Source organism: Hemiscyllium ocellatum, chromosome 20, assembly GCF_020745735.1.
Source record: "Hemiscyllium ocellatum isolate sHemOce1 chromosome 20, sHemOce1.pat.X.cur, whole genome shotgun sequence".
Classification (NCBI taxonomy): Eukaryota; Metazoa; Chordata; class Chondrichthyes; order Orectolobiformes; family Hemiscylliidae; genus Hemiscyllium; species Hemiscyllium ocellatum.
In genome coordinates, this window is record NC_083420.1 from 4773801 (window position 1) to 4797628 (window position 23828).

Sequence of the window (23828 nt, forward strand, 5' to 3'; positions counted from 1 at the left end):
TATACAGTGATATTCTACTAGCAAATGGAAAAGCATATGTCCAGATCCATTTTACATATTACATTCAAACCTCCATATCTCACAGGCACTTACCAGATACTACTTAACAATACAATAAATCATTCATATTTCCACGCTGTTGTGGTCAGATTCTTTTGATAATTTTAAATACTTTGAGACACATTTACTGCAAAGTTTCCAAATCACAGGCAAGTTCAAAGTTGAATTGTGTTACTGTACAGACCAGCTTGTAAAATTCAACATACTGCATATGTCGTGGGATAATGTACTGTTTTGCTGATCATATTTCAAACGCTTACCAGATGTTAAGTTGCACCACTCATTAACTTTTCAAAATTGTTGACAATCACTAATTAAAAGTTTATCAAAGCTTTTGATATTCCATAGTCAATGTAAAAGCTAGGACCATGGCAATATAAAAACAAATTAGGAAATGTACTCTACTCTTTGTCAGACTTATCAAAGTGAGAGGAGGTAGGTTTTCTGCATCATTTACAGCTGTAAGGAGCCTAGATCTATGGAGGTATATTTGTGGCAGTGGTGTGATATTCCTCAGCATGACTTAATATTTTGCATTAAAATTCTATACAACTTCCAGTTACAATTGATACAAATATTCACAGAAAATACAGGCTTTAAACCATTTTCAAAGTATTTACCATATCAAAGAGGCCTTCCTCTGCACATGTAGACAATCCATTCTTAGTCTCAGCAACAGTTTCTTCTGCATCCTCAATGTCATTACGAGATGCACTGACCTGGGAAATAATGCAACCATTACTACACCTTCCAATTTTTTTTTACATGTTTAGAAATAAATGTAAAATTTAGGTTGTATTAAGTTATATTTCACAACATTCTTTAGGGTAAGCCCTATACGATTGTGCATCGATCTCCAAGTCAAATACTGCATCAGAAAAAAACATACAACCTTGAGTTCATTCAAACAGTGAATAAATTTAAGTAATCTCTGCCAAAAGTAACAATAAAAGCCAGAATCTGTGCTAGGAGAGCAGTGATTGCACATTAAACCGGAACTAAATGCACTAAATATAATTCTTCTGGATTTTCAAAAGGCCTTTGATAAGGTGTCCCATAATAGACTAATAAATAAAGTTATAATGTGTGGGATCAGGATGCAAGTAGCAGAATGGATTACTAACTTTAAGACAGAAAGCAGAGTGTGAGGGTAAAGGAGAATTCATTGACAAAATGAAGCTCAACACAGATAAATATTAGATGGTAAAATGGATTTATGGACTTGAACAAGTTGACCAAATATAAGAACAGGTAATTGATCAACTAGTGTGAATTGTACTGAGTCTACAAGAAACAGGAACTGGGCTCTAAGAATGGAATGTATTGAAGCTGTAGAAACTATAGAACATGTATTAGAAACATCAGGAGGTAACAACCACAGAAACATGTGGGAATGTGTTAGCTGAAGGTGAATTAACAGAGTGGATGGATCTTAAACATAAGATTTAACCCCAGCCAAAAGGTCGATTGGTAGCAAGAACCTCGGATCAGCTTGCATGGCAGGAGCCTTGGGTCAGATATGCATCAACAGAGCAGGAACCCTGAAGCCAAGATGTGCATCTCAATAGATGGTATTCTGTACAAGTTGTAATTGCTTGTATCATCCATTTGTTTGAATAAACAACAACTTAATCTTGTTTCAGTCTGCACAAGTGAGTGTCATTTGGAAAGGCACAACAGTTCATGTGGTAGGAAGAATAGATCACTTATTACTTAAAGGGCGGAAATCCAGATGAAGCAGAAAAATAAATGGTTGTCAGAGTACAAACACATCAATAACTACATTGCACCACAGATTAGTAAGGTCATGGAAGAAACAAACACTGGGTTTTAGCCAAACCTGCATGAAACCTTGGTTAGACCACACACAGTAACATGTACACTGCTTGTTGTTTTATTTATCTACAGTCTATAACATATCTATATATAAATAAATATATATTTTAAAAATAAACATATATATACACAATAATAAAGGATTCACAGTTGGATTTCTTTCCTCGATAAAAGGCTGAAGAGTAAATTCAAGTCTTTCAAATTATGAAAGGTTCTGATGGAATGGATAGAGTGAGAATGCTTCCCCAGAGGGAGGAGCATAATTAAGGGTCATCAATATAAGATTCTTACCAAGAAATCACATAGGGAATTCACAAGAAACCTCTACCCAAGGAGTGACAGGAATGTGCAACCTGTTACCACAGACTATGTATGAAGTGAAAAGTATAGATGCATTTCAGGGAAAGCTGGACAAACATGAGGGAAAAGGGAATAGACAGTTACAATGGTGGATTTAGATAAAGAAAAAAAAGGAGCTTCGAGTGGAGCATAAACCTTGGCATGGACTAATTAGGTTGCATGGTCTTTTTCTGTGGTGTTTATCCTGTGTCATTAAAAAAAAAATTCACACTCTTTTTGCTTCAGCTCCATTTTGTCATATAAGGAACATTAATATAATGAAATCAGGGATAGATGCTATAAATAGTCCATAGCTAAAGCTTTAAACATTTTCTACCAACATGATTTACATTCTTAGCAACATTCTAACTCTTTTAGGACAAAATGTTAAATAAACAGTGACAATTGTACTTTTCTTTCAAGAAAAACAAAATTAGGTAGTTAAAACAAAAATTGCAAATGCATTGTTCTTGCAGTATCTGAGAAATCTTAGTCATTTGAATTAAAGCGAGAAGTTAATTACCAACCACTTACAAACAACTCACAGAATTTTAATTCAAGTTGCTGAGTACTTACATCCAGTTTTAGGAATTTTTCCACTACAAGTTCCAAAATCTTTAAGCGCAGCACTGGGAAATATACAGTGATCCTCAGTAAATTGTGCACATAACATTCCTGACAAAAATCAGTAAAATATATATATACATAAATTGATGGTCCATTTATTTCAAATCATGTAAGTTAGGCTGTCAGCAAAATAGCAAATGAATTTCAAAATGTTTAAACTATATTTTTTCAAAATAAACATTTGATGGTTATTTGTCCAATTAACAAAGTATGCAAACATAAATTAATTGGTCTATTGTGGCAATTTTGGCAACTTCTGCTGACAAGGAACATTCAGAAAAAGGCCAATATGACAGTAAAAAGAGCATGGTTTTATGGAGAAAGCAACTCAGTATCATACCCATAAGCAGTAGTTTTATGGAAACATGTTTTTGCAGTTATACCTGTTGAAATGTTGTTTTTGGTTTGGAATTGGATTTCCCATTCATATGCCCCTTGTTGCTTTGCCACAAAATGTAACTGTTTTCATTATTACACTTATTTCATGTTGGAGATTCAACCAAGTTTTATTTCTCTCAATTTGTACTTTTAGCTCTCTTCACAGTTTTTGAAAAAGGGAATCAGCAGCCTCACTTATTTTACCAGGTACCAGGCTACACTGTAAGAGTTGACATTTATGTTGCACGATGTGCAGACAGATGAGCAGAATTCAACATGTCAGAATTAATGGTTGCTGATCACCCCATTGCTCCTAGTTTGTTAAAAGACTCATTTGTTTTTGTCCATTGAAGTTGCAAGTTCCTGCCAGTTTTGTCCAAATAGAAAGAACAGACATATTTTGCTGGAACCAGTTGCAAAACCTTCACAATAAAAATGAATGTTTTTAAAAAGTTGAAGAAACTCAGAATTTAAATGCGATTGATTTATAACACTAGCAAACAATACATATTGTAAAGGTGCTTTTGTTTTAGAGTTTGATGACAAAGAAGATACTCTGCTTACCAGGATTCTGGCTGATTTGTTTGCAAATGGAAATTTTTCAACCAGTATCGGCATCAAAAATTGTGGTGTACTGCCAATACAAAGTTTTAAAAATATACATTTTAGTTCAGTATATAAACAACTCATAATAAGAATGAGAGAAACAAGATGCATTAATACAAGATCATAACTTAGGAAAACAATACAACAAACATAAGAAAACTACAATACAAAATCTGTGGATTGGACTGGATACCCTGAATAGCAATATACCTCCCTCATCATTCATCAATTACTTCAACTCAGAGAATGAAAATAAGAACAGAAAAGAGATTCAGCAATATATCCAAAGATATCTGAGCAGAAGTTGCCACAAATATCCTTCAGGGAAGGAAATCTGCCATCCTCACATGAACTAGTTCAAATGTGACCCCAGAGCCACAGCAATGAGGCTAACTCTTAACTGACCTCAGTAATTGATGATCAAGAGTAGACAGGTGGAGTGATAATTGGCCCAGTTGGATTTGTTATGCTTTTTATGTACAGGACATATCTGAGCAATCTTCCAAAGTGTCGGGTAAATTCCAGTGTTGTAACAGTTCTAGAACAGCTTGGTTAGGAAAGGGACAACATCTGGAACACTCGCCACAATGGGTACAAGAGCAGGTCAGAGGCTGAGAATACTGCAGCAATTAACGCTCCTCCTGACTCCGCAAACCCTACCCATCATCTACATAGCAAAAGTCAGGAGTGTAATGGAATACCCCCACTTGCCTAGATGCATGCAACTCCAGCAACACTCACCATCTAAGACAAAGCAGCCCACCTGATTGGCACTTTCTCCACACCCCCCACCCAACCTCCACTCCCGGCCCACACATCCCACCAACCCAACCTCCACTCCCGGCACCTTCCCCTGCAACCGCAGGAAATGTAAAACTTGCGCCCACACCTCCTCCCTCACTTCCCTCCAAGGCCCCAAGGGATCCTTCCATATCCGCCACAAGTTCACCTGTACCTCCACACACATCATCTATTGCATCCGCTGCACCCAATGTGGCCTCCTCTACATTGGGGAGACGGGCCGCTTACTTGCGGAACGCTTCAGAGAATACCTCAGGGACGCCCGGACCAACCAACCCAACCACCCCGTGGCTCAACACTTTAACTCTCCCTCCCACTCCACCGAGGACATGCAGGTCCTTGGACTCCTCCACCGGCAGAACATAACAACACGACGGCTGGAGGAGGAGCGCCTCATCTTCCGCCTGGGAACCCTCCAACCACAAGGAATGAACTCAGATTTCTCCAGTTTCCTCATTTCCCCTCCCCTCACCTTGTCTCAGTCGGTTCCCTCAACTCAGCACCGCCCTCCTAACCTGCAATCTTCTTCCTGACCTCTCCGCCCCCACCCCACTCCGGCCTATCACCCTCACCTTGACCTCCTTCCACCTATCACATCTCCATCGCCCCTCCCCCAAGTCCCTCCTCCCTACCTTTTATCTTAGCCTGCTTGGCACACTCTCCTCATTCCTGATGAAGGGCTTATGCCCGAAACGCCGAATTTCCTATTCCTTGGATGCTGCCTAACCTGCTGTGCTTTAATCGGCAACACATTTTCAGCACTTTCTCCACAAGCATCCATTTCCTCCACACTAAAACTGAGCAGTAGTGTGAACTATCTACAAGATGCACTGCAGAAATTCATCAAAGATCAATGGTCAGCCCCTTCCAAACCTAGGACTCCCATTTAGAAAGACAAGGGCAGCAGATAAATGGTTACACCACCACCTGCAAGTTCCCCTCCATGCCACTCACCATCCTGACTTAGAAACATAATGCCTTTCCTTCAGTGTGACTGGTTCAAAATCCTGGATTTCCTCCCTAATGGTATTGTGAATCAACCTACAGCATGTGGACTGCAAGGGTCTCTCTCAGTCAGACACACACACACCTTGCAGGTATATACTCCTGCACACTCACGCTCACAGTCAATTAGGTACGTTTGCACATACACACAAATAGAAGTCTATGGGGTGAATTTGCATTTGTAGATTTATATTTGCAGATACATTTTATTTTGTTCAAAAAGTACACAATCTGTAGGCAATCAGTCCATGTGACATTTTATAAATTCCTACTTTGGAAACAGAACCAGTTTGACTCAAGGTTGGAATAAAGACCGACTCTAACCTCACACCTTTAATGCATTGTCTGAGTTGAGATGTCACCCTTTTTTATAAAACTGTAAGTTACCTCCGGAATGTGACTTGAAAAAAGTTCTGGATTTATATATTAATGAATTGAAACCTGCAACCCATTCTAAGTGGCTAAGATTTAACTAATCTAGGTTTGTTCAATACAGTGCATCAGTTGTATGACACTGTGACCTTTTACTATAGATTTGTGACCTATGATCCTGCCCCACTAACTACCTTATGAAGAAGCAGTGCCCTGAAAGCCTGTACCTCACAAATAAACCTGTTGGATTATAACCTGGTGTTGTGTAATTTTTAACTTTATCTACCTCAGTCCGAAACTGGCACGTTCACAATGTGTTTGAAGAAGGTAGCTCACAATCACCTTCTCAAGGGCAATTAGGGACAAGAAATAAAAAGGTCGTTGCTGGCCCAACCACATCCCATGAGTGAATAAAAAAATAGGCCATTCAATCCAACTAGTCTGCTCTGCCATTCAATTAAGTCAATTTAAGAATCATTAATTGCTTTGTACAAGAACTAGAACGATCTAAATTAGAGCTCACAGATCAACATTTTAAGATTTATAGTTCTACTCAAATGTGGTGTTTATCAGAATGGAAAATTGTTTTACTTACATAATCTAGAGATACATTCTAGCAAAATTGCCATTTATGTGATGTGCCAGTGCCATCTACTGGTTTAATACCATATAACATTTAAACGTCACAAAATAATAAGGATTAATAGGTTTAATGCAAATCACCTGACATCTAGATGTAACAATAGAATCTGTCATTATTCAATATTATTTAGCTGAAACTAGCCTGCATGATTAGAGTGAATGGCAGGCTCGAAGGCATTATGAGAAGAAGTTATACAAATCAGGACTGTTTCCTTCAGAATTGAGAAGATTAAGGGGCAATCTTAGATTAGATGAGATTACTTACAGTGCGGAAACAGGCCCTTCGGTCCAACAAGTCCACACCGACCCTCCGAAGAGCAACTCACCCAGACCCATTCCCCTACATTTACCTCTTCACCTAACACTACAGACAATTTAGCATGACCAATTCACCTAATCTGCACATCTTTGTGACTGTGAGAGGAAACCGGAGCACCCGGAGGAAACCCACACAGACACGGGGAGAATGTGCAAACTCCACACAGACAGTTGTCCAAGGTGGGAATTGAACCGAGGTCTCTGGTGCTGTGAGGCAGCAGTGCTAACCACTGTGCCGCCCTCAAAGTCAATATATTAACGTAAAAGACACGGTTGACAAAGATTAACTATTTCTACTAGTTGGGAATTCTAGAACTATAGGTCATAGACTGAGAATTAGTGCCAGACCAGCCAGGAGCAATGTTAGGAAGCACTTCCACATACAAAGGGTGGAAGAAGTTTGGAACTCTTTTCAACAATGGCAGTGGATGCTGGATCAGGTGTTAATTTTAAATCTGGAGGTAGACAAACTTTTGTTAAGCAAAAATATTGAGAGTTACAGGCCAAAGGCAAGTATATGTAGTTATGTCACAGATCAGCTACGATCTCACTGAATAGCAGAGCAGGCTCAAGTGGCTGAATGGCCTACTCCTGTTGCCATGTTCATATATCTTATTGGAATAAAGATATAGATGTATTACCTACCTGTACTTTGTTAATACTAAACAAACACGTTGATTTATCATTGGCATCTGAACCTACATAATTCATTTTAATGTATTCAGTTGATCTAGCTGCTATGCTACAAAAATACCACAGTTAGCCATAGTATATAGTCCAACATGTATTTCTGTGGATGTAGGTTTACTCGCTGAGCTGGAAGCTAAAAAATGTGTCGCTGGAAAAGCGCAGCAGGTCAGGCAGCATCCAGGAGCAGGAGAATCGACATTTTGGGCATAAGTCCTTCTTCAGCTGGAAGGTTTGTTATGGACGTTTCGTCACCTTACTAGGTAACATCTTCAGTGAGCCTCCGAATTCGGAGCCTAGGTTCGAAGATTCTTTAAAGATGTTACCTAGTATGGTGACAAAACGTCTGAAAACCAAATCTCCAGCTCAGCGAGCAAACCAACCTCAACCTGAGCTACAAATCTTCTCAAAACTCACTAATATATTTCTGTACTTGAATTCAGCAAAGTTTTCCAAAAAATCAATTCAAAACCATAATGATGTGTTTGTTTGATTCGTTTGTTTATGTGTTTAGTTATTGTAGTCACATGTACAGAAATACATTGACAAGTGTTGTCTTGCATGCTATACAAGCAGATCATAGCATAAAAAGGGTATCAGGGCGGCAGAACAAAGTGCAGAGTACAGCGCTGCAGCCACAGAGAAGGTGTAAGAGAGATCCGAACTAACATTTGAGAGGCCCATTCAAAATTGTGATAACAGCAGGGAAGAAGCTGTTCTTGAATCTGTTGGTAGTGTTTTCAAACTTTTACATCTTCTGTCCGACGGTTGAGGGTGGAAGAAAGCACAACTGGGATGGGAGAGGTCTTTGATTACGTCGGTTGCTTTCTCAAAGTATGACTTCACTTTGATCTCACAGGGAGAAGTCCATTTGAAATTTAGCTAACTCAGGGGTTTCAGATTTGATCACTAATCTACAGAGTGTTATTCTAGGTTAAAAATCACACAACACCAGGTTATAGTCCAACGTGTTTAATTGGAAGCACACTAGCTTTCAGAGCGATGCTCCTTTATCACCTGATGAAGGAGCGTCGCTCCGAAAGCTAGAGTGCTTCCAATTAAATCTGTTGGACTATAACCTGGTGTTGTGTGATTTTTAACTTTGTACACCCCAGTCCCACACCGGCATCTCCAAATCAGTGTTATTCCAGTTTAACTTGGATAATATGCTAAGTTGTTACTACTCCACTATCATTCATGTTCTCAGCTGTTAGTCTACCAATCACTATCTGTTTAAACAATATAGAAAGAACACTTTCTCTCCTTCACTTAATAAGGCTTACCAAAATTGAAGAGAACAAACAATGGTTGACAATGCAACCAAGAATCTAATGCAACTTCCAAATTAGCTAACTGAATACTGCTATTGCATCCAGTCCATTTTGCTTGTTATAAATTATTCATTTTTGCAACTATCGCTTTATGTCATGCTACAATGGTTTCCTTCAATGAGGCTTACACTCGTGTCCGGCACCATAGAAATTAATGGCAGAATGGTATACTTACGAAGGCACATATTTTGTTATGATCTGCAGAGCTCGATGACAAATATTAAAATTTCTGGGAAGATCTGTAAAGTGGAAATGTAACAGATAAGCGTTCCTATTCTATTCAGACCTGGAGACAGTGTGTTGATTGCAGCACAAGAGAAAAAAAAAGACTTTAATTGGGAAAGTCCCACAATGTTTTAAGCAATAATATGGGCACAAGATCAAGGTCTGAAGTTAAAGCCTTGCATCTGGTAGAGACATGCAACATAGGAATGCTAGGTACAGTCAATTAATGGATGAAAACAAAACCATTTTAAGTGTGGTGATATGGTACCAAAGAATGGTGGGCATAGGTCTATATTCACAGACTCACGAATTAAATTGGTAAATTCACTAGAAGTTATCAGGCACTTGCAACATTTCTCCCAAGAGAAATACTGCAAACCTCTATAATCAGGGTATTAGAATTCAGGGTATTAGATGAGTGGCTATAAATTTGATATTCTTAAACATAAATTCTGCAATCAGTAAATAGGTAAATTAAATTTACCAGCTGATTCAATAATCTATTATAATTAATTAATATTTTAACATTCAGACACATATTAAAAGATTACACTTAAAAGACTAAGACAGTCAAGGCAGCCTAGAAAAGTAAATACCTCTGACATAAACAAATCACAGTGCCAAAAGATTGCTATGACAGAACCATAAAGGACACCAAGAAGACTGGAAGAGAAGATGATGAGCATAAAACAGTTAAAACAGCAAATACTAAGCCAGCCATTTCGTCAAAAAAGATTTATTGGTTTCAACAGACTTGACGTTTTGTATTAACTTATAGATCTAATAGGAGATGGTGGCCTAATGTGTTGCTGCTAGATCATTTATCCAGAAATCGAGAGTATGGTGCTGGTAAAGCACAACAGGTCAGGCAGCATCCAAGGAGCGGGAGAATCGATGTTACAGGCATAAGCACTTCATCAGGAATCTAGAAACTCAGCTAATGCTTTGGGGACCCAGGTTCAAAGCCTCTCACAGCAGATGGGAATAAAAACTATCTGGAATTAAAAATCTACTGATGAAACCATTGTCAGAAAAACCCAACTGGCTCACTAACGTTGTATCAATTTGTGCAGAGAATATTATGAATAAAATCATACTCTGTTGTTCAATGTGTTTAGATCAATCATTTGGTGGTTTGTCTTTAAATGAATTACCACAGAAAATTCAAAATAGTTAGGCAATAGGTTGAGCTACCTTTTGATTCCAGGGACCCATTTCCAACGCTATTACAGAGGAAAATCAATTAGGAGAAAGTGAGGACTGCAGAAGCTAGAGATCAGAGTCGAGAGTGTGGTGCTAGAAAAGGAATGAGAAAGGCTTATGCCCAAAACGTCGATTCTCCTGCTCTTCGGATGCTGCCTGACTTGTTGCGCTTTTCCAGCATCACACTCTCAACAATTACAAGGGAAACCAAGATATGGCCGTTGTGGAAAACTGGAGATGATTTACACAGGCAACTAATTAAAATACTATCTCCAGGATGCCTGACAGTGGGTGGTCTCAGCAGTTGGCAGGACCAATAGAAGTGACTGAGGCAATGGGATCCCAGTAGCCTCACCGGAGGTGGACACTGATGAGGCAGTTGGAGCATCATGTTACAGAAGTTGCAAATGGTGCAAAATATACTAGGGTTACATGTGCCAAACATCATTGCGAAGTGGGAACTCCTATTCAGGATAGCTTGTGGTAACAGTTGGCATAGTTGGGTTGCTTTGCAGGATGTGGCTCTAGCCTCTCCCATACCCTGTCATCAAGTGGCCAGCATGTTGCTATCTACAGGCTTCAGCAATACTGGAAGGCCCATCAGCTATGTGGAACATCCAAGTATTATCTTCATTTGAATACCTGCCATTTCAAGCAAGTAACTGCCAAACCTCACTCCCATCCCCTCAGTAAAATGTCAGATACAGGAACATGCTGGCAAACTGACATCTATAGTGAAGTTCAAGTAATACCACCTCTGCCTCAGCATGCAAATTAATTTGTTAACTCAGAAAGAGTCTCCTTCCAGAGATGTTGCCAGACTTGCTGGCTCAACAATAGCAGAGAAACAGTATATAGTGCAAAAGATGTGAAATGTAGTCATTGGGGCTTCAGTATTAATGCAGCAGTACTTGAGGACATTACAGAGAATTGTTATAAAGCTTCAGAATCCAGATTATTCAAAATGTCAATATGGCCATCTCTACAAAAACAAAATACTTACTTTCATCCTCATCTTCAGAGTCTGAAATATCCACACCATTTTCCTGGATAACAATTCTCCCTATATGAAACATATACACATGGATTGATATTAAAATATAAGAGAGCCACAAACAAACAAACAAAAGTGTATTAAAAGCTCCAGAAAGATCTTGCTTCCACTCTATCTCACAATATCTCTTCTCTCTTAGATGCATTTTTTAATAAATTCTATCTAATCCATTTCTTGCATCTGCCACTTGACAACGTATTTCCTGTAAACTCTCCAATGATTTGAGCATCACCATCATATTACTCTCATCCTGTTCTCCCCTTTACTGCACAGTTCTCTTTTTGCACTGAGCAGGAAGTTTATGTATGATAAATGAAATAAATCTATATAATTGATATCTACACCTACAGACAGAAACTATAAATAACAATCTCAGTTTACTGCTCCTCCAAATGAGCGAATCCAACAATAACTCTCATTTAGATATTCTCTAATCAACTGGCTCAGAGATGATATTATAGACGTTTTGAACCTGAGCCTCCTGGCTCAGAGGTAGGGACACTAGCAGTGCGCCATACGGGCTCTATTAACTCTCATTTACAACTTGGTTTGATCCTTGTTTCCATCTGCTCCTAATTAAAACAACAGCTGCACCTTTTTCTATGTTGCAGGGATTAGCTGAAACTCACACCAGCCTTCCAATAGTGCGAGCTGCATGAAACACTGACAGATCAATTGCACTCACAGTAGGAGAGTGTGATTTATGAGAAACTAAACTTAATTTGAAAACATATAATTCTGGTTTGTTCATTACTATTGTTTACAAAACCAAGTCTTTCAAAACATATCCAATAATCCTGTACTGCACTAAAACATAAGTGACTGAAAGGTATTGCCCGATTAATCACTTGAACCAAAGAAACAGCCCTTCTCGTTCACAGTTAAAGGACATAAGACTATGCATTTCACAATGTATTGGAAAAGAGAAAAGAAGGAATGTTTTCATACCTGGGACAAAACTGGAGACCAGCATACTAAGGCAAGACCTCAGATATACTGTCTGTGCTGACACGAGGTTACTTAAGAAGGCCAAGTATTCCTCTATCACCATTGGGCTTCGGGACAGCCATGGCAGCTTCTGAAATTATTTTTGTAAAAATCTGATGGTCTTTATATATCTCTTAAAATTGTGTTTAAACTTTCAGGTCTTACTTAAATATCTTAATTAATAGTTGTAATTTGCTATGTGGCAATGTAACAATGGCAGATTTAAGAAAACTCAAGCCCATCAATAAGAGCTATTCAACAATGAAATACAGCAAATATTTTCTGACCAATCTTCATATATATATAAAAATTCAGAGAAGCTAACCAGTATTTTGCTAACAACGTGTTCAAATTCCTTTGTTAACTGTGCTACAGCATCACGAAATTCCTGAAGCCAGTTGATTATTTGAGCATCCTGGGGGAGAAAAGAAATAAGCACGTTAATATAAACTTCCAAATGTAATGGTTGTAGTGAATTCTATTTATTTAGAACATTATGACATGCTCAGAATAATTCACTAAGTGCTTTACAACCATAGAACTGCTTTGAAATGCAGTCACTGTTAACAGGTAGATAGTACTGTCAATACGCAGAGTGAAATAAACAAATAAAATTGTATCAACTAATCTTCTCAAGCATTGCTCAAGGGAGAAAAAGTGTCCAGGATCGGGGAAATTTCTGGATTTACTAGGACATTATCTGGATTGGAAGGTTTGAGTTACAAGGAGAGGTTGGAACAGCTGAGAGTTTTTTTTCCCTAGAGCATTGGAGTCTGAGAGGTGACCTCAAAGAAGTCTACAAAATCATGAAAGGCCTACATAAGGTAGATAACCAACAGTTTTTTCCCATCGTAGGGGAATCCAAAACTAGAAGGCATAGGTTTTAGGTGAGAAGGAAGAGATACAAACAAGTCCAGAGGAGCAATTTTTTCACACACTGGATGATAAGAGTCCGGAACAAGCTGCCAGAAGTGTGGTGGAGTCAAGTACAATTTTGTCATTTAAGAAACATTTGGACATTACATAGACGGGATAGGTATGGAGGGATATGGACCAAATGCAGACAAATGGAACTAAGTTAATTGCAAAACTGGCTGGCGTGGACAAGTTGGACCAAAGGGCCTGTTTCCATGCTGTATACCTCTAAGTATTGCCACAGGATCTTTCTTCCTGAATCATCAGTGCACGCAGACAGAACCACAGTTTAACATTAAATCAGAAAAACTTCAATAAATAATCCATTAAGAGAATAAAGAAGAGAAAGACAAGCAGATTTGCATTTATAGAACAGAACCATTGAAGGGTTACTGAACTCAAAATGTTAACTAAGGTTTTCCCTCTACAGGTGCTGCGGAATTTCTCCAGCACTTTCTATTTATGCACCAAGGATAACCCTCAAATCATTTCCAAAATTGGGCTTTAGGATTACTTATGTCCACCTTAGAAAGTAGCCATGGCCTTGGTTTAACATTTTGTCCAAACTGTGATACTTCTGAAAGTGCAATTCTCCCTTAATACTGCAATGGAGGATCAATCTACATTTTGTGCATAAGTCTCTTAAGTGGAACATGAATCCACAAAGTTGTCTCAAACATGAGCATGGGAACAACCGAAGGACAGCAGAAACAAAACAAGCAGCTTAATATAAACAACAACATTATACTAAAGAACAAATTTACAAGAAGGAACTAGAATCAGTTAAATGATGAAAGGTTTCTAAACTATCAACTTTAATTTTTGACCAGATTTTTCTTCAAAAGGCCAAAATGCATTGATTTTAATTAACAATGCTGATGGTAGTTGTAATATTAAATCTCAGTTCACACACTTGGATTCAATATTATAATTAATATGAAATACTATTTTAGGCCTAGAATTAATAATTGGCTCAGTCAAAATTACCTCAGTGTATAATTTCACCAAAAGGCTAAAGAATTTTTTAGAAGTCTGTTTGCTTGTTTTATACCTTCAAATTATTCTCAGTTTCCCCTGTTTGGAGAATTGTGACTAAGTGTTGGAAGGATTAACAGACTAATCATTAACTGATTGAATCACATCGTGAACGTACTTCCTTTATATCATGAACATCCCTGTGGCCAATAAGTCCCAGAGTGAGACCTGAACCTGTAACCTCTGGCTCAGTAGAAGGGGCATTACTCATTGAGTCCATCATCCCATTCCTAACCATATTAACACAGTAATTTTATATTTAAGTACTGGTTAAATCATCAGCTGCCCAAACACAGTTTGGTGTTGAGCAAACAGCATCAGAAAATGATGGGGCTCTTCCTTGTGTGTCTGCTGTTATATTACAGACTTTAATTTAGGTGGATGATATTGTCTTTTGGAGGTAAGGATTGAGAGCCTTTGGGACCAAGATAGTAGTTGCAGTGTGGTGCTATGAGAATGGCAGTTTTTTCAGTGAATTTCCACAAATAAGAAAAGTTTGAAGACATCTGATTTGCATCAAATACTTGTGAGTGAGATAATGTTATTGCCCTGGGGTCCAACCCAAAGTTAGACTAAAACTACTCAAAATGTATTTGTTAGCAGTGAGACAGACAGATCTAGTGTACATTTAGACTTCAAAAGTAACATTAGTGCTGAACTCAGGATTCACACTGTTTCATCCCAGAGTCAAGATTATGCCTACCATCTAGATTTACACTACCACTTTAATCCAACACTAGTGCAAATAATCCTTGCATCTGCTAATCTAAAATAGATACATACAGATATAAAGAAACAGGTCCACCATATTCACAAAATTAAAATGACTTATTATTAAGGAGTACAAACCTTACAGATTAAATGCAAATCATTAGAATTGTAAAGTTCTATATGTATAACAGGAAAATGCTGCACAAGTGAAATGGTTATGAAAGAATTTGTTGATTACCTTTATTTCTGGATCATCCAGCTGTGTCATCAGCAAATCATAATCCACAGTATCTCCCTAAGAATAAAAATGAATCAAATTTACAGAAAGGTGAGAACATTTCTTGCATATCTCTATAATTATTTGCTATAACTTATGTTACCTGTTTATATTTCTTTAAGATTTCTGTAACTGTTCCACCAAATCGCACAGCTTTCCTTGGTGGAGAACTGAAGAACTCACTTTCTCCCAACATTGTCATTGGAAGCCTTCAGGAAATTAGAAAGAATTATTTGTACATTGTAAATGTATCCTTCTGTGACATCTTTTAAATCAGTTATCATACCATCATAAAAAGAATACACCATTGATCCTTCTGTCAACTCTTCCTTTACAAAATCCATTCCAAAGTGCTGCACCTCCAGGTTTTCTCTTCTCCCTTGTTCCCACTCTTTCTGCTTCTATCCTGCCCTAACCATTCGCAGATTCAATCCCACATGTCCTCCCACATTATTATTACTATCCTTCTAAACTGAGCTTCCGGCCACACGCCATTCTCCCTTAACGCACATGTAAATATCCTCAGTGATGTAAGGTGTGAGATTTTATTATTATTTGAATTTGGATTTCGAAGTAATGGATTTTGGTCTGTGTATTTATATGGTTTAATGATTAACTTGTCAGCATTTCTGAAGTTTTTTTTCAAAAAAACTAGCATGACAGGCAGCCATCCTGGCGTGTTAATGAGAATTTGTTTGCATTGGGAGAATTATACCAGCAGTGGAGTATACATTGAAGAGCATCAGCATGCTTTCAGTTAGAAAGGTCAAAAGCTTTATTTTTGGCTGAGGCAAAAAACCATCAGTTGGAAAGCTTTTGATTTCAGTTTGCAGAAGTCCTGATTGAAGGTACATGTCTGAAACTGTTTCTCCAAGAGGAAGCAATTAGTTCAGAAAAGTTAGGAAATAAGTTACCTCAAGATACAGGTTTTCATTTGAAAAGCATAAGACCATGAGCATTTGGTCAGATCGCTGAAGGGGTTATCTGACACTAAGAAAGTCTAAGCTCTGTGTGATTACTTAAGGAAAAAAACTATCAAATGATCAAGACCAGGAACTGAAAGCAATAATTAAGTCAAATCCAGAGATATAACAGAGAAGGGAATTTTCTCTGGTGTTTGAGATGGAATATTGTATTTTTACTGTTTTGAAATCTTCCAAATTATATTATATGTACACAGCATGATTTATTCTATTTTATCTTTTGTTTTGCATAATAAACTTGGTCTATTTCTAGAACCAGATTTGCAGGTTTGCATACTATGTTTCAGTGAAAAGCTACCTTTTTTTAAGACTAGATTACTGAGTGTGGAAACAGGTCCTTCGGCCCAACAAGTTCACACAGGTCCTCCGAAGAGCAACCCACCCAGACCCATTCCCCTACATTTACCCCTTCAGCTAACACTACGGGCAATTTAGCATAGCCAATTCACCTAATCTGCACATCTTTGGACTGTGGGAGGAAACCAGAGCACTCGGAGGAAACCCACGCAGACACGGAGAATGTGCAAACTCCACCCAGATAGTTGCCCGAGGTGGGAATTGTGCCCAGGTCTCTGGCGCTGTGAGGCAGCAGTGCTAACCACTGTCGCCGTGCCGTACCTTGTTAAATAAAAACACAAAATATGAACAAATCAGATTTCAGACCTGTGACTATTTTTGATTATTTTCATGCTAGCACCACTGTAAATCAGGTATTCAAACTCTGCTGCAGGTCTGAATCAGTTCTAATTGAAGTCATAAATTTCATTCTTTGGCTGACAAAGGTGCACTGACAGTTCTTCTGAACATCTTTTGCAGAATTTGACACAGCATCATTCCCCAAAACCTATCTTCCATTTTTAAGCTGAGTAGGAATTCTTTGCCAGCATCCAAGACTATGACCACCATCTCCCCACCCATGTGTTTCAAATGGGTCATTCAGGGCTTGCAAGCTGAGGTAGCAATGGCTGCCACTGTGGAGCTCCACTCCTACAACTCCCAAGTCTTCTCCTGTTCCTTATCCCCATTCTTTCAGCTTCTATCCTGCCCCTCCACAGATTCACACCACGATCCATACTTTTGATACTCTCCACCACAACTGAGCTTCCCCCAGCCCCCACCTACTTTTCAACATTCCCCCATAACATTCTCTCATTTTCTAGCCCATGGTCTGTTTCTCCCTCCCACATTCACTCTCTCTTTCCCCTTTGTCCTTCCACATTCACTCGTCACCTACCCCACCCATCAATTCTTCCTTGCCTCACCCTCCTCTCTCTCCCAGGCTCTCCTATCTCCTGCCATCCTCACATCTTCTCCACACCCTCACCCCCCCCCTCCATCTCACCCGATCGCCCCCTCCCCCCATCTCCCCTCCCCCCTTCCCCATCTCCCCACCAACCCGCTCCATCTCCCCCTCCCCCTTCTCCCCACTGAGTCTCTCCATCTCCGTCTGCCCCTCTGTCTCCATCTCCCCTCCATCCCCGCCTCCCCTCCTCGTCCCCATCTCCGTCTCCCCCCACCCCCATCTCCGTCCCCCATCCCACCCATCCCTATCTCCCCCCTCCCCCCCAACTCCATCTCCCCCCACTCCCCGAACTCCATCTCCGTCTCCCACCTCCCCACCCCCATCTCCGTCTCCCCCCTCCCCCCATCTCCACCTCACCCCACCCCCCCATCTCCATCTCGCCCCTTCCCCCCCATCTCCGTCTCGCCCCTTCCCCCCTCCCCCCAATCTCTCTCCCCCTTCTCCCCTCCCCCCCATCTCCCCCACTTCTCCATCTCCCCCTCCCCCCAATCTCTGTCTCCACACCCCATCTCTGTCTCCACACCCAATCTACGTCTCTTCCCCTCCCCCCAATCTCCATGTCCCCCTCCCCCACCCCCACCTCCATCTCCCCCCTCTCCCCGTCTTCTCCCCCCTCCATCTCCGGCCTACCCCTCGCCCCTTCCCCTATCTCAGGCTCCCCCCATTTCCATCTGCCCCTTCCACCCATCTCCGTCTTGCCTGGCCCCCCACCCACCGACCATTTCTCCCATCTCCGTCTCCCCCCTCCCCCCCACCTCCCGTCTCATCCCCCCCTTCCCCATCTCCGTCAACCCCCCTCTCCCCTCTCTGTCACCCTCCTCCCTTCCCCCTCCATCTCCATCTCGCCCCCTCCCCCACATCTCCGTCTCCCCCCTCCCATCTCCATCCCCCCATGTCCGTCTCCCCACTCCCCCCGCATCTCCGTCTCGCCCCCTCACCCCACATCTCTGTCTCCCCTCTCCCATCTCTGTCTGCCTCTCCCCGTCTGTCTCCTCCCCAACCCCGCATCTCCGTCTTGCACCCTCCCCCTCCCCACCCCATCTCCGTCTCCCCCTTGCCACCCTCCACCTCTGTCCCCCCCCGTCTCCCCCCCGTCTCAATCGCCCCCTCCCCCCGTCTCCAACGCGCCCCCATCTCACCCCCTCCCCTCCATCTCCCTCCCCTCATCTCTGACTCCCCCCTCCCATCTCCATCTCCCCCCTCCAATCTCTGTATCAGTCTCCCCCCTCCCCCCATCTCCGTCCCTCCCCTTCCCCCCATCTCCATCTCGCCCCCTCCCCCTCATCTCCGTCTCCCCCCTCCCATCTACGTCTCCCCACTCCCCCCGCATCTTCATCTTCCCCCCCCACATCTCCGTCTCCCCCCCACATCTCCGTCTCACCCCCTCCCCCCACATCTGTCTCCCCCTCCCATCTCTGTCTCCCCCCATGTCAGTCTCCCCCCCCAACCCCATCAAGTACATCTCGCACTCTCCCCCTCCCCACCCCATCCCCGTCTCTCCCCTCCATCCCCGCCTCCCCATCCATCTCCCCCCACCCGTCTCCCCCATCTCCGTCTCCCCTTCCCACCCTCCATCTCCGTCTCCGCCCTCCCCCCCTCCATCTCCGCCTTCCATCTCCATCGCCTCCCGTCTCCAACACACCCCTTCCCCTCCATCTCACCCTTCCCCTCCCATTACCGTCTCCCCCCCCTCATCTCCGTCTCCCCACTCCCCCCAATATCAGTCTCCCGTCTCCTATAGCCGTCTCCCCCCCACCCCTCCCCATCTCCCTCTCCATCTTCCCCCTCCCACTCCATCTCCGTCTCCCCCCTCCCCGTCCCCCCACCTCCAATTTCCCTGTCTATCCCATCCCCTCTCTCCCTCTCTGCACACCGTTCATCTCCAGTATCTACTCCTCCTGTCTATCGCACACACACACCCCTTCTCCCTCCCCACCCCTCCACCGTCTCCCCCTGTACCGTTCCCCCTCCCCAGGACAGGACCACAGGCCTCCATATGGAGTCAAGACCAATGGCGGAGGAGACACGTTGTGGAAGAGCCCAATGCAGTGTTGTGTTTTTGTTTTGACAGACGGGAAAGGCAGGCCCTGCTCCTGGGAGAATTCCTCCTGTCAGACACTCATTCCTCAGCATTGGATTAATGCCCCAGAGAGCGGAGGTTATTAAACACATTCAGACCGTGTCGTTTGCTGGGGGAGGGGGAATCGCGGTGTTTACCGGATCGCCGACACCCTGTAAATTGTCACTCCTGCCGGAGAGCTGGCCGTTAACGGTCACCACACGCGTCATCTCCCGCCAGCGCCATCTTGGCCGTGCCCCGGAAGCAGCTGCACTGCCCCCGGAAGGGCATCAGCGGCGCGCGGGTTGGGGGACGGGGTCAGAGTGGCGGTTGGTCTGAAATGGCGGACGTTGTGCAGGGTCTGAGAGACAATTCCTTCCCCCCCGGACGGTGAGAGTTAGTGATCCTGCGGCCACGAACCGAGCTGTTTGTAATGTCCTCTTGTGTGTGAAGCCGAACCGAGCTTCCGAAGAATGTTCGCTCGCCTCGAAACGTTAACTCTATTTCTCTCTCCACAGATGCTGCCGAATCCGGTGAGTTTCTCCAGCAACATCTGTTTTTTTTTTTGTTGCTGAGCTTCTGTCTCCGTAATCGGAAAAAGCAGCTTCTTAACTGCTTCCCTTTAATCAGCCGCAAAGTTTCTGTTATCTCTAGACTGACTCCTGCAACAATAGAAATTGCTGGAGAAACTCAGTAGCTCCAGCAGCATGTGTGGAGAGAAAGCAGAGTTAACTTTTCAAGTCTAATGTGGCTCTTCTACAGAGTTATGGTGAACAGTTACCAGACTCTAATCAGATCCTTTGAATCCTCCCACTTCCTCCAGACCAAAGGGGTAGCCGTGGGCACATGTATGGGCCCCAGCTATGCCTGTCTTTTTGTTGGCTACGTAGAACAGTTGATCTTCTGTAATTATACTGGCACCACTCCCCACCACTTCCTCCGCTACATTGATGACTGCATTGGCGCCTCTTCGTGCTCCCATGAGGAGGTTGAGCAATTAGACCATAAGACATAGGAGTGGAAGTAAGGCCATTCGGCCCATCGAGTCCACTCTGCCATTCAGCCATTCAATCATGGCTGATGGGCATTTCAACTCCACTTACCAGCATTCTCCCCGTAGCCCTTAATTAGACCATAAGACATAGGAGTGGATCATCAACTTCACCAACACATTCCATCCTGACCTTAAATTTACCTGGATCATCTCTGACACTTCCCTTCCCTTCCTGGACCTCTCCATCTCCATTAATGATGACCAATTTGACACTGACATTTTTTACAAACCCACAGCTACCTGGATTACACCTCTTCCCACCCTACCTCTTGCAAAAATGCCATCCCGTATTCCCAATTCCTCCGCCATATCTGCTCCTAGGAGGACCAGTTCCACCATAGAACACACCAGATGGCCTCCTTCTTTAGAGACTGCAATTTCCCTTTCCACGTGGTTAAAGAAGCTCTCCAATGCATCTCATCCACCTCCGCCCTCAGACCCCACCCCTCCAATCATAACAAGGACAGAATGCCCCTGGTGTTCACCTTCCACCCTACCAACCTTCGCATAAACCAAGTCATCCGCCAACATTTCCGCCACCTCCAAAAAGACCCCACCACCAGGGATATATTTCCCTCCCCACCCCTTTCCGCCTTCCGCAATGACCATTCCCTTTGTGACTGCCTGAACAGGTCCACGCCCCACCCTCCCATCCTGGCACCTTCCACTGCCACCGCAGGAATTGTAAAACCTGTGCCCACACCACATCCCTCACCTCTATCCAAGGCCCTAAAAGAGCCTTCCACATCCATCAAAGTTTTACCTGCACATCCACTAATATCATTTATTGTATCCGTTGCTCATGATGCCATCTCCTCTACATTGGGGAGACTGGGCACCTCCTAGCAGAGCGCTTTAGGGAACATCTCCGGGACACCCGCACCAATCAACCACACCGCCCCGTGGCCCAACATTTCAACTCCCCCTCCCACTCTGCAGAGGACATGGAGGTCCTGGGGCTCCTTCACCGCCGCTCCCTCACCACCAGACGCCTGGAGGAAGAACACCTCATCTTCCGCCTCGGAACACTTCAACCCCCAGGCATCAATGTGGACTTCAATAGTTCTCATTTCCCCTTCCCCCACCTTACCCTAGTTCCAAACTTCCAGCTCAGCACTGTCCCCATGACTTGTCCTACCTGCCTATCTCCTTTTCCACCTATCCACTCCACCCTCTCCTCCCTGACCTATCACCTTCATCCCCTCCCCCACTCACCGATTGTACTCTATGCTACTTCCTCCCCACCTCCACCCTCCTCTGGCTTATCTCTTCAGGCTCTCTGCCTTTATTCCTGATGAAGGGCTTTTGCCCGAAATGTTGATTTTACTGCTCCTTGGATGCTGCCTGAACTGCTGTGCTCTTCCAGCACCACTAATCCAGAGTCATTAACTTTGTTCCTCATCTTACAAATTTGAGCTATAGGGAGAGGCTGAACAGGTTGGGGCTGTTTTCACTGGAGTGTCAGAGGCTGAGGGATGACCTTATCGAGATTTACAAAATTATGAGGGGCATGGATAGGGTAAATAGGCAAAGTCTTTTCCCTGGGAATGGGGAGTCCATAACTAGAGGGCATAGATTTATGGTGAGAGGGGAAAGATATAGAAGAGACTTAGGGGCAACATTTTCACACAGAGGATGATATGTGTATGGAATGAGCTGCCAGAGGAAGTGATGGAGGCTAGTACAATTGTAACATTTAAAAGGCATTTGGATGGGTTTATGAATAGGAAGGTTTTGAGGGATATGGGCTGGGTGCTGGCAGGTGGGACTAGATAGGTTTGGGATATCTGGCTGGCATGGACGGGTTGGACTGAAGGGTCTGTTTCCATGCTGTACATCTCTATGACTCTATAAGTGCTGCCAGACCTGCTGAGTTTCACCAGCAATTTGTTTTGTGCTTTGCATCTCCAACATTTGCAGTTCATTCCTCCAATTCCATGGCTAGTTTCCCATTTTCCATCTTTTGTGAGCAGCAACTGAAGTAGGCCATTTCCGCCCCTTGAGTCTGCTTTGCCATTTAACACAGTGCTTGAATACTGATACCTTTCACCCATTCCCACTCCATAAATCATTTTATAATCAAAATGTATCAACCTCTACTTCAAATATCCCCAAAGACTGAACTTCCCCGGCTCTTTAGGGTAGAGACTACCAAAGACTGACCTCTCCCTTAAGTAGATGCAAAGTTTGGTATTTAAGAAAATATACAATATTGGTATTAGATGCTGCTTATCTGAAGGTCTGGTGGAGACATGATGGACCAATTAGCTTCCTCCTGCACTGTTACATTTCTCTGAATCTCATTTTGGTCTTAAATGGCATCCCCTGTATTTTGAATTGTCTCCTCCTTTTCCTCCCCAGGTTTAGTTCTGTTCCTTTGTCTTGGCAGGAGTAAGTTGGAAATGGGATGCTATGGATTTATAAGCAAATGACTGGGCTTCCTTCCTTTGAAGAAATCACTTTTGTGCAAACATCATGGGACAATGGATGCCAGCTTCTAACATTGGTTATAACCACACAATAGCCACCAAATCAGATTATAACAGCTTTTATCTCAAAAATAAACAACTTTATTTACATTTCATCAGTTCAGGGGATCCCAAAGTGCTTGACAGTCAATTAAGTGTAGTAACCATCAACACTGACCAGATAATGTTTTTGTAATGTTGATTGAGGGATAAATAATTGCCCAGGATTCCAAGAAGAATTTCTTCGAAATAGAGATTTGGGATCTTGCATGGCCATTTTGAGAGAATGCACAGGGCTTTGTTGTATTCTGTCATCGAAAGACACCACCTCCTAATAGTGGCGCACACTCTTATTAATTCTCTGGAATGTAAACCTCCATTTGTGTTCAAGTTGCTGGAGGGAGATCTGAACACACAGATTTACAACTTGAGTGGAACTGCTACCCAGTAAACCACAACTGCAACAGAAAAAGGAGCAATCGTGCCCTTATGTAAAAGAACTATGCAATTAGCTTCATTCTTTGCCCACAGCCCTCCCAATTTTACCTTTTA

At 42.5% G+C, this 23828-nt stretch overlaps 1 protein-coding gene and 1 long non-coding RNA gene across 2 annotated transcripts in view; one reads left to right on the forward strand and one right to left on the reverse strand.

Annotated features, from left to right (window-relative positions):
* rrn3 (RRN3 homolog, RNA polymerase I transcription factor) overlaps positions 1-20006 on the reverse strand; it is a 37982-nt gene extending 17976 nt beyond the window's left edge. The window contains exons 1-10 of the mRNA XM_060840109.1: positions 19913-20006; positions 15513-15618; positions 15371-15427; positions 12797-12886; positions 12433-12562; positions 11434-11493; positions 9178-9241; positions 3805-3874; positions 2812-2910; positions 681-779 (exon numbers count right to left, since the gene is read on the reverse strand). Of these exons, the coding sequence (XP_060696092.1) occupies positions 681-779; positions 2812-2910; positions 3805-3874; positions 9178-9241; positions 11434-11493; positions 12433-12562; positions 12797-12886; positions 15371-15427; positions 15513-15611 (768 nt within the window). The 5' untranslated portion in view covers positions 15612-15618; positions 19913-20006. The remainder of the gene's footprint in view (positions 1-680; positions 780-2811; positions 2911-3804; positions 3875-9177; positions 9242-11433; positions 11494-12432; positions 12563-12796; positions 12887-15370; positions 15428-15512; positions 15619-19912) is intronic.
* A 63-nt stretch (positions 20007-20069) lies between these two features.
* Positions 20070-23392, forward strand: LOC132825116 (uncharacterized). Its single transcript, XR_009645752.1, has 2 exons — positions 20070-20287; positions 23170-23392. It is a non-coding gene; the product is annotated as an uncharacterized LOC132825116 (long non-coding RNA).
* Positions 23393-23828: the final 436 nt, after the last annotated feature.